This window comes from Convolutriloba macropyga, chromosome 3, assembly GCF_964194025.1.
Source record: "Convolutriloba macropyga chromosome 3, txConMacr16.3, whole genome shotgun sequence".
Lineage (NCBI taxonomy): Eukaryota > Metazoa > Xenacoelomorpha > Acoela > Convolutidae > Convolutriloba > Convolutriloba macropyga.
In genome coordinates this window covers 71,898,468-71,910,409 of record NC_134470.1, presented here as the reverse complement: position 1 = coordinate 71,910,409, position 11,942 = coordinate 71,898,468, and the positions used below count along the sequence as shown (strand labels likewise).

The window sequence follows — 11,942 nt, the reverse complement described above, 5'->3', positions numbered from 1 at the left end:
TGGCGGTAAATTTATCCTATCTTTACTCTAACTCACTTTTATTGTTTACCCTAACTTACCCTAATTTTAAGGTAAATTCCAGGTTTAGTTAAGGAGAAGTTAAGGGAATTTTTAAGGTAATGCTAAGGAAATTTTTTAAGGTAATTTTAAAGCAAGTTGGAGAAGAATTTAAGATTTTTATAAGGTAGTGAGGCCTTAACTTTTTTGGTAAAGAACAGGTAAAGTTAGGGTTACCCAAGGTGAGTTGAGGAAAAGCAAATCTACCTTAACAGTTAAGGTGAGTTAGGATGTTTTTTAAGGCAAAATTTCCTTAACTGTAATTAGTGTGTGGTATTTGTGTTAATATCAGTTGGGAGTATCTTATTTGAAACTGATTTCATCTTATATCTCTCATTTTTCGTTCGGTTTTGAAAAGCATATTTTTTGTTGAGTTTAACGTTTTCCTTTACCTGGGGAGAAGGTTGATTGCGTCTGATAAAAACTTCAATTAATTATTGAATATAAACGAGACATTACTAAACTAGAGTATGTAGTGGACTGGGATTGTGAGAAGAGAATCATATATATAACTCTTATGGTGGTAGTTTCTATACTGAAAAAATTTATCATGAATCTATCCTTAAATTTTTGCCCTTCAGTTTTAACTCCTAATCAAAGCCGTGAAAAGAAAAATACTGCATACAGTTTAAAGAGAATTTTCGTTACAAAAAATAATTTTGTGTGACTTAATAGTGAATAAACTGAAGACATAATTGTAAGATCCATCATTGATGCCGTTTAAGAACCGCACGATACACAAATTCTGCTCGATCTATTGCATTTAAGGGTTATACGTGTAACATAGAAATATTTTGTTTGCGTTTGATATTCAATTTCTGACATTTAACAAACTGAACAATAATTTTAAATAGATTAAAGTCAAGCTCTTTTCGCCAAATTCTTGGAAACAAACGGAGCTAAAATTCCTCAGCATTTTTGTATATTAGAGGCGTTAGTTTTTCAGGTAATTGAATATAAGGAACTTGAATCCCAAAATTCGTACAGGTTTTCGCGAAGAACAGATTTCACATAAACGAAATCTTTCAGGGTCAGACATATTTATGAAGTTATTAGCTTCAATTGATACGCTCTGAGCGTTTCAGTTAAACGATTTATGTTATGAACAAGTCAGTTTTTTGATATTGATTGAACCGAATGGTGGTTCAAAGAGTGCATTAATTTTGTCCAGTAATTTCACATAATGCAAGCAAAAAAAATTTTTTTTTAAAAAAAAGAACTTCGTTTGACGTGCCATCTAACGTGACAAAAGAGTAGAGAAACATAAGTACTTTATAATGAGTAATTTCAACTGCTCGAGAAAGAGAGAGAGAGAGAGAGAGAGAGTAACATAAAAAATGAAATCATACAACATTTATTTCTGATCACTACACTACTCGTGATTGTCTTCGACCTGGTTATTAGTCATTTGCAGTGCACTCTGCTTTAGATTTATTTTCACTCAGCATTTCTATTTTTTTAAGAACACGTTTTATATGCGTCTCGTCGTTCTAGTATGAAGTCGTCAAAAAATTGGTACTAGTTTGACTGGTTTAAAACAATTGATCGAGATCAAATTATTCAAGTACTTCTTCCAATTAATCACAAATACAGAAAAACCTAAGCGTGCAGTGGCTATTTTAGAGAGTTTTTTAAATGGAATGATCCATTGTAACAGACCTAATGTTTTATTACTAGAAATATTCCAACTGTTTCATCTTTGTCGGCAGGCATTTAGGAGCCGATTGAAATAATACCCGATGTTAAAGTTTGCATTAGGTCTATTCAACTAGGTGGCTGTTAAATTTGGATCAATTTGGAACAGACCGCGACTGATATGCCACTTATAAGTACACATATATCTCTCCGTTTTCAAATAGTTCATAGTTCTCTATTTAAAAATCACTTCAACTTTTAACGGTTAGGTGAATGTTTCTTTTGAATTTTTTTTTGGGTAACTCTGGTCTACCTGAAAAAGATACCACATTTCAGATTAAATTTATTTTAACTGGAACGCATCAGATGATCGAAATTTGAACAAAAATTTGTTGCCGCCTTGAATTATTTGACAGACATTCTGGCGTTCTTTGACAGATTAATTACATTTTTATTCATCTTTGAATTTTCAGAGTGTTTTTTGATTTTTGTAAATCTGTAACGTGTTAAATTAGGAAACAACGTTTATAAAACCTTTTTAAGCTGTTTTTTAGGTTAAGAACTTACTGCAAGTATTCGTGTATTATTAGAGAAACTAAACTAAGCGGAAAAAAACAGAAAAAAGCAAATTTTGTTTGTTTGTGCTTATTTTATCGGCGTGTTGCTATGCCTTTTTATTTTAAGCTAAATGGAATCAGATTAAAAAGTGGACTCCAATAAACAATTTGTGTCGACGTTGTAATTTATACTTATGTTGATTAGAAATACCGTTAGTTTTGCTGCCTTCATCGTGTAAAGGTGCTCACGCAGTCCGGCAATAATTATATTTTTCTGAAATTCTCAATTTTTTCCATGCATAAATTATGAATGTCAGTTAAGACAAAATTGAAAACTCACAGTCATCTATAGCTCATGTTGTATCTCTGATAGGACTCAGTGGATTGTTTTGATTTTTCTATTTAATGAAAATATTTTTTTAGTTTCAAAATTAAAAAGTTTTTCTCTGATAACGTTTAGATGCGTAATTTCGATAGCTTTGTTGCTCTTTCATTTCTTGAAATAGTTTCCTTCACTAGTGCCAATAATATCAAAAATTTTAATCAAGACGATAGAATATTATCGGCTGAAATTGTAAAAGCAATGGGTACCTTGTGATTGTTTTCATGACCTTTAATAGACATGTTTAGTATACAAGCTTATCATTGTTGAAAAAAAACTTATTTTTTGTCCCGTCAGGTACAGGTAAGTTAGACCGATGCATCGAAGCAGTTTTTTTTTGAATTCAGTAGACTTGACGAGTTTCTTTTTTGGCTTTTTCTTTATATTTATTTTCACGTGCACACTAAATAAGGTTAAGGTATTTTTACCTTAACGCAGTTAAGGTAAACCGTTCATAAGGTGAAGTTAAGGTAAAGTTTACCTTAATTTTATCTTAACTTGAGTTAAGGTAAATGTTTACGTTAACTCTGTTAAGGTAAAATTACCTTAAATTACTTTAACTTTCTTACTTTACGTTCTGCTGTAAAATTACCACAAAAATATTAGTACTGTAAAACAATCATAAACAAGCCTCCAATACTCCGCTTCGATGAACTACACAATTTAAAAGGCTTGATCCAAAAGTTTTAACCTTTTTACCTTAAGTTTTGCCCCTTTAAGTTAATTTTTCCTTAAATTTTTATACATTAACCGGTTCAGGTGGAATTGCCCTGCCTGTATTCTACCTGAAGTTATCTCTGCTTGACTTAATTCCAGCCGTTTTTACCTCCATTTTACTTGAATTTTACCTGAAAAGTTAAGGCCTCACTACCTTAACAAATACGTTAATTTTACCCTAATTTCCCTTGAAATTACCTTTAATAATTACCGTAACTGTGGCGGTAAATTTATCCTATCTTTACTCTAACTCACTTTTATTGTTTACCCTAACTTACCCTAATTTTAAGGTAAATTCCAGGTTTAGTTAAGGAGAAGTTAAGGGAATTTTTAAGGTAATGCTAAGGAAATTTTTTAAGGTAATTTTAAAGCAAGTTGGAGAAGAATTTAAGATTTTTATAAGGTAGTGAGGCCTTAACTTTTTTGGTAAAGAACAGGTAAAGTTAGGGTTACCTAAGGTGAGTTGAGGAAAAGCAAATCTACCTTAACAGTTAAGGTGAGTTAGGATGTTTTTTAAGGCAAAATTTCCTTAACTGTAATTAGTGTGTGGTATTTGTGTTAATATCAGTTGGGAGTATCTTATTTGAAACTGATTTCATCTTATATCTCACATTTTTCGTTCGGTTTTGAAAAGCATATTTTTTGTTGAGTTTAACGTTTTCCTTTACCTGGGGAGAAGGTTGATTGCGTCTGATAAAAGTTTCAATTAATTATTGAATATAAACGAGACATTACTAAACTAGAGTATGTAGTGGACTGGGATTGTGAGAAGAGAATCATATATATAACTCTTATGGTGGTAGTTTCTATACTGAAAAAATTTACCATGAATCTATCCTTAAATTTTTGCCCTTCAGTTTTAACTCCTAATCAAAGCCGTGAAAAGAAAAATACTGCATACAGTTTAAAGGGAATTTTGGTTACAAAAATTAATTTTGTGTGACTTATTAGTGAATAAACTGAAGACATAATTGTAAGATCCATCATTGATGCCGTTTAAGAACCGCACGATACACAAATTCTGCTCGATCTATTGCATTTAAGGGTTATATGTGCAACATAGAAATATTTTGATTGCGTATGATATTCAATTTCTGACATTTAACAAACTGAACAATAATTTTAAATAGATTATAGTCAAGCTCTTTTCGCCAATTTCTTGGAAACAAACGGAGCTAAAATTCCTCAGCATTTTTGTATTTTAGAAGCGTTAGTTTTTCAGGTAATTGAATATGTGGAACTTGAATCCCAAAATTCGTACAGGTTTTCGCGAAGAACAGATTTCACATAAACGAAATCTTTCAGGGTCAGACATATTTATGAAGTTATTAGCTTCAATTGATACGCTCTGAGCGTTTCAGTTAAACAATTTATGTTATGAACAAGTCAGTTTTTCGATATTGCTTGAACCGAATGGTGGTTCAAAGAGTGCATTAATTTTGTCCTGTAATTTCACATGATGCAAGCAAAAAATTGTTTTTTTTTTTAAAAAAAAAGAACTTCGTTTGACGTGCCATCTAACGTGACAAAAGAGTAGAGAAACATAAGTACTTTATAATGAGTAATTTCAACTTCCTCGAGAAAGAGAGAGAGAGAGAGAGAGAGAGAGAGAGAGAGAGAGAGAGAGAGAGAGAGAGAGAGAGAGAGAGAGAGAGAGAGAGAGAGAGAGAGAGAGAGAGAGAGAGAGCCTCCGTTTAACTATGGAACCTTGCAAGTCATTTAATTCTGATTAACAATAGATCTAACTCTGGTTACGCATCAATACACTAAAATGACTTGGTCAGATAGTTATATCAGAATTTTTACAAAAGTGTAATGCCAGAGACAACCCAAACTCAGGAAATATATGATTTTCTGTAATACAACATATAGATCTAATTAAAACTTGTTTGCGGATGATAACGCCAGTCGACAACAGATGGTTATCTTGCTTCCAAGATGTTTAAAGATGATGGCTATCTTGCAAGATCTTGCAAGACGAACGGTTATCTTGCATGGTACTGGCAAATTCGTTCCTGTCAAGCTCTGATGAATACTATAACGGAGAAGCTTTCAAAAAGATACCTTAGTTAGGCGTGAGAGATAATTTGAAACAAAGTACATATCAGATGTTTTTTTTAAAGTACATCATAAATTCAGTCTGCTATGACTATTTTCATTGAGTTTTCTTCGAGCAAGACAAATACATATAGCGAACATCTCAAACTGTTCATTTAGTTTCATCATATTTGCAGAATTATGCATTTCAAATTACTTTCTTTAGAACAATGGAAGTATTTGATATTAATAACTGTTATTGTAGTTTTTTCACACTTTTTATTACAATGCATTTCACAATGTGAAGTTGACTGGGGAAGTTTTTTATTTTTGAAACAGAAAAGCAATTTGTTTGCTAAAATATTTGAATACAAAACAATTTTTATGCAGATCTGTGGCTTGAAAAAAGTTTGTAACACAATCTATTTTTTTGTGTGATAACGCAGATAAAACTGTATGTCAATATTCCGTTTTTGTGTAAAAATTGACAATTGACATAATTACAGACTGGCTGAATTTCCATGTAACTCAGTGGGACCTAAAACATGTTTTCTTGGTCCATAGACAAAATGTTATGTGATATCGAATAAAACGCACGTGCCTGCACACACAAGATATCATCGTTTTACATGAAAAAGTATACGAAATCTGATGTAAGCGATACAAAAATTAGCAATGAACATTCCGAAAATGTATCTAAAAAATATTGAAATGCACACGTAGTTGTCAACACACGATTTGCCAAGTAATCTCAAACACAAAAAACGGTGTGAGAAAAAATACAGGACATGTGACAACTCAAGTGAGCGCTATTGGAAAATCGAAAGTTCCTTTCGATATTTTTTTACAAAAATTTCGAGATAATTTTGGTGGCATATGGCACAACTTAAACCAGATGTTTGACATAAAGCGAACTTTAAATGTGTTCATCAAACAAGCTGACAAGTCAACTGCTTTCAAAACTAAGGTTTTCAAATGTTTCAGCAAACCAACTGCTGTTCTTGTATCAAAGAAAAAAAACTTACCATACACAAACATATTGTAGTTAGGCATAAGATATCAAGAAACACACGCACAAGGCATTAAAAGAAAGGAAAAACGCACAACGCCATTCATTTTTAGTGTATTAAAAGTCAGTTTTAAGAGCCTTTTGTAATCTGAAATGTACACATTGACCACTACTCTTAATACCAGTTTAATAAAAACAAATCGTCTGCGGTATAAATTGTCTGCAATATGCTTGTCGTTTAGTAACAAGTTTTTCAATACAACGACTGCCTAAAGTTAAGCATAAAATTACCGGTAACTTTATTACACTGCTGCTTTCATGATTATTCTTTTGTTCAAAAGTGCTGAGTTTTTTTTGTACTGAGTTAGAATATCTGTCCGGAGCTACAAAGTTTCCAAGTATGCAATGGTTGAACTATAATCAATTTTGCTGAATCAATTGTTGGATTTATGCTCGCATCTGGCATGCTTATGATCAGGAGCAATGAAAAATATACAAGAGTGCATTTATAAATTGGATTTACGAAAAATCAGGAGGAAAAAATTGAAAAAAAATTTGATGTCCAAGTTTTTTCTCTTTTTTTTTTGTTTTTTTTTCCAGTCAAGGTCTAACCTAAAAAATGGGAGAAGCAGCGCTTCTCCAACATTTTTACTCAACCTGTTCGACCATTCTTTTGCTGACAAAAGCTAGGATATGAAACACATGCTATCGCACATGACAACTGAAAAAATTATATAATCTTACAATCAATGCAGCTGAGGACATGCTTCTTACGTGACCAATGATCAAATAATAGGTATACAAGCACATCGATTTCGTTGGGCACGTGTACGACCCATGTTTCAAGATTAGAATTGTAACTCTATGTGAAAACCATTTTCATTAGGCTAATTTGCTTCAAATTTTCTTCAAAAAGGAATATATTTATGCACTCACTATTCAGGAAGCGTGTTTTTGGGGCTAGAGTGAGAACTTGAGACAATCGTTCGTCAGTAGTCTCCACGTTATAAGTCACATGATTCCAGTCTTCACTAATTGCAATAAAATTCGTGCAATAAATTTTTAGGCTAAATGCTTGTTCAAAGTTACGGCAATGATCTACGTCTATGTGTGAAAAATAGAAGGTGAGCCTTTTTCACATATAAACACTTTTTTCCATGTTTTGCGTAACTATATTCCTTTGTAAAAAATGATACGCATATAGTGAAAACGGGGGACAGAATTCAGTCACTCGATTGAAATAAAACAACATTTTTTGAAAATTTTGGACATTGGTCACGTACTGTTCGCAAGCTGTGGTCGTCATCACGTAAATAATTGCAGAGTTAGTGTCAGACAAAGGCCATCTTGAGGGTTAGAAAAGCTCCAAATTTTTTTTGCTTATGAAAAGTAATTATTAAGGTTCAATCACACTCCCGAGCCTTTGATTGAAGCAAAAATCTATGATATCACTCAAAAAAGAAATATAAAAAGTTAAACAGGATTGCACTGAAACTTTTAAACGCATGCGACTTCACGGTCATTAATGCAAATAACTCCTCAACCTAATTGTTCTTGTAATAATATTGCATAATTTCCGTAAAGGAATATCATTCAACTGTCCGTAAACCAAGACAAGACCCCAAAAAAGTACTTGGCTCATTCAAAGCAAGTTTAATAGTGCTAAGATACAAAACAAGATACCCATGTTATATCAGAACAAGAAAGAGAGAAGACAATGCTAGATATTAGCTCATTGCATGAACAGCATCCGACATTGTACGGCGTCTGAAAACAGGCCTAGCCTAATTGACGTACGTGATGTATTGATTATAACACACTCGAACGAATTTATTATTTATTATTATATCCGCGAAAACTGTTAGAGATGGACAGAAAACATTTGATTCAGCGTTTATGGGCATTATTAAAATTAAGAAGTGAGCTACAATTTAATAATGAAGCTGCACTTTTGAACTGATTATATGACTCAGATCAAAACTATGCCAACAAAGAATGTAGGTAAGGAACCAAGAAAAATCTATTGTTTTGTTATAATCAGTTAATACTAGTTCAAATCCGACGGTTATCTTGCAAGATGCTGCTTAGGACGTTTATCTTACATATTTTACAAGAAATTTGCAATTGTCTTATGAAAAAACCTTTTTTTTTCCAGAGAAAATATAACAGCACATCGATGATTTCATTGCCAATGATTTCAGTGCGAATGTGAAATGGAGACAAAAAACATTTAGATAGGTTAATTCAGTGTTCTGTAAAACTAATCGTAATACTAGGTAGCCAAATTATGATCGAGGGCAAGATTTAAGGTATAGAGAGGACCCCATAAAAACAACATTAAAACAAAAATCTTCACTAATAGTCAGTAGTAAATTTTTGAAAGCGCTATATATAAGATAGTATGTTGTTACCGTGGAGGTTTATTGATACAGTTCACAAGACAAGTTTGGTTGTCAAGCCATAGACCTTACAATTGAAGCGTTGTTGAAAATAACAGCAAAACTAAAAATATCATCGTGTAAGCTATTTCTCTGACCTCAAAAAGCCTTTGATAAAAAGTTTTTTGCCAAAAAAGGCTAGGTATTTCAAAGTTGCACCCGCTGTGATATAATTCTAAGAGTTGAGGTAAATGATGCGGCAGAAACAAGCGAGTTGCGAAAGCCCACAATTGTCTCTTTTTCTGGCTCAAATACAGAACTGTTCTTTACGATACAATTCAACAAGCGCTAAACTTTCGAATAAATATTTTGACATAAATATCGAAAAATTAAGCCAATGGTTGATAACAATCAAGTTTATTTGAATACAAAAGATCCAAAGGAGAGTACAGGAAACAATTAAACATAGCAGGTCCTGAAATACAATCTAAAGAATTGATTGAAAACAATCCAAAGAATTGAGTTATTGCCAGTATAACTGACCAGCAGGCTAATTTAAGAGTGCCAGTCAAACAGACATACACGGAAAAACAATCATAAAAAAGTTCAAAGTGTAAGTACTTTTTGGAGCATTGTCTTGAGTATCACCGTCATCGTTAACAAATCTTTTAAATGAGCAAAAGACTTAACAAATATGAAAAAATTAAAAATACACAAAGTTTCCAGAAACATGCAAAACCGCAAAATAATAAATAACTAGAAAAAAAGTTTTGCTAGTGTTTCTTGGTGTCAGCAGCTTCAAAATACAAGTTTTCTGTGTTCAATTTAACGCGTAAGCGCAGCACCGAGCGCAGAGAAGATTTTGTTGAAAACTTGATCTAAAAATAAATTGAAAATTACACGAAAAATTCCCAAAACTTAAACAAAGTAATTCAGTGCAAATTTAAAAAATTCTGCATTTTTCTATCTTTTCAGCCATTATTTCTTGCTATTATTTACAAAACAATCAAATTAAAGTCAAGCAGAAATCAGGCTACTCAATAAGTTGTGTTGTATCTTTTTAGTTTGCGCAAAACTTTTTCCCAAGTTGAGATGTTAGCGCCCTTTCAGTGCATTTTTTGTGAGAAATGAGCCAAAAACGCTAAAATTATGTAAGAATTGAACTTATTATTAACTTTTTCGTGTGGGAAAAATAGTTAAAAGTGTGAACTCTCCCATAGGTAATGAAAACGTGAACAAAATGTTGGAGCTTTAAGGATTTATCAATTTTCTTCTAAATCATCGGTAAAGGATTCCCGCAGCCAACAATTTCTACTTTTCACATGACAAATGGTAGAAAATTCATGTACAAATAGGATACATTTGGTCTTTTGTTAGGTTAGTTTGTAGCGGGTAGCTTTCAGCTTCTTAGATATCTTCATCTGTTCCATCAATTTAACTGCACAGCCGCCCATTACGCATCGGAGCCTAAACAACAACATTGATTTTGTTCCACTTAATAATTAAACCATGTGACGATCTCTTAACCATAACTGTATGCTAAGAATTCTTGCTAAAAGAAATATAAAGTTTATGCAGCAATAATTGCTGTTATAATGATAAGTTTTCACTATATCATTACATCGCTTGCAAGATTTGGCAAGAGATTTTGCAAAAAATTTTCCTTTTCAAGAGATAGAAAACTAGGAAAACAGGCTGAATCAGATCAGCTCTGGGTTTTGGTGGACCTGCTCAAAAGCGAACTGCAGAAAATAAAAATGGCAACAATTCAACCATGTGTTTATAATTAATTTTTCATGGTTTGTCACGAGGCTTCCGTCAGTGATTGTCTTGGACAACAGTTGTATGTTTGAAATGAGTTTTGTTTTCTTCGAGGATCTGATACATAGAGTACAGTATGTTGATTTAATTGATAATGGTAACAATTTATTTCTATTAGTATAATATACATCAAACTTGTATGTCAAATGAAAGTTTTATAGAATTAACTATAAACAATAAAAAGCTTGGTATTTCATGAAGTGTCGGTAAAAACATATATAGAAGTCAATGTCGCACGTGAGAACAAGTTTAATTCGTCAAGTAGTTATCTAGCAACTACCCTAGTCTAATACCGACGGCTATCTTGCAAGAATCTTGCAAGAGTCTTGTAAGATTGCGCACCATCTTGCAAGATCTTGTAAGGTTCTTGCAATATATTGCAAGATAGCCGTCGAATATGCAAGAATCTTGCAAGATAAGCGTCGAACTTGTAAGATTCTTGCAAGATAAGCGTCTGTTTTTTGCGAGGGTCTTGCAAGATAAGCGACGAATTCTTGCAAGGCCCTTTCAAAATAGGCGTCCGGAAATCTAGTTTTAGCTTGAGCGTCACTTGATGACTAGAGTCGGTGCATTGTTGGGCTCCAGAAGGAGCGAACCTGACCTACCCACTGAAGAAAAAAAGACTCTAAGGAGCTAAGACCAAGGGGTCACAAACAAGGGCGGGGTTTATCGCGCTGAAGAAAAAAAGACAAACATATAAACGAACATCTAAATGCACAAGAAATGGGGCACCGAAAAGGTGTCGGGGTTACTGAACTGAAGAAAAAAATAAACATCAAAACATCTAAGTGCACAAGAAGCAAACAGACAAACAAACAAACAAACAAACAAACAAACAAACAAACAAACAAACAAACAAACAAACAAACAAACAAACAAACAAACAAACAAACAAACAAACAAACAAACAAACAAACAAACAAACAAACAAACAAACAAACAAACAAACAAACAAACAAACAAACAAACAAACAAACAAACAAACAAACAAACAAACAAACAAACAAACAAACAAACAAACAAACAAACAAACAAACAAACAAACAAACAAACAAACAAACAAACAAACAAACAAACAAACAAACAAACAAACAAACAAACAAACAAACAAACAAACAAACAAACAAACAAACAAACAAACAAACAAACAAACAAACAAACAAACAAACAAACAAACAAACAAACAAACAAACAAACAAACAAACAAACAAACAAACAAACAAACAAACAAACAAACAAACAAACAAACAAACAAACAAACACACAAACAAACAAACAAACAAACAAACAAACAAACAAACAAACAAACAAACAAACAAACAAACAAACAAACAAACAAACAAACAAAC

General features: G+C 32.5%; 1 protein-coding gene across 2 annotated transcripts in view; it reads right to left on the bottom strand.

Annotated features, from left to right (window-relative positions):
* Positions 1 to 9,965: 9,965 nt before the first annotated feature.
* Positions 9,966 to 11,942, bottom strand: part of LOC142337271 (uncharacterized) — a 32,154-nt gene continuing 30,177 nt past the window's right edge. For both annotated transcript variants that reach the window (XM_075386435.1, XM_075386436.1), the window contains one exon: positions 9,966 to 10,239. In XM_075386435.1, coding sequence (XP_075242550.1) covers positions 10,226 to 10,239 — 14 coding nt within the window. In that variant the 3' untranslated portion in view covers positions 9,966 to 10,225. The remainder of the gene's footprint in view (positions 10,240 to 11,942) is intronic.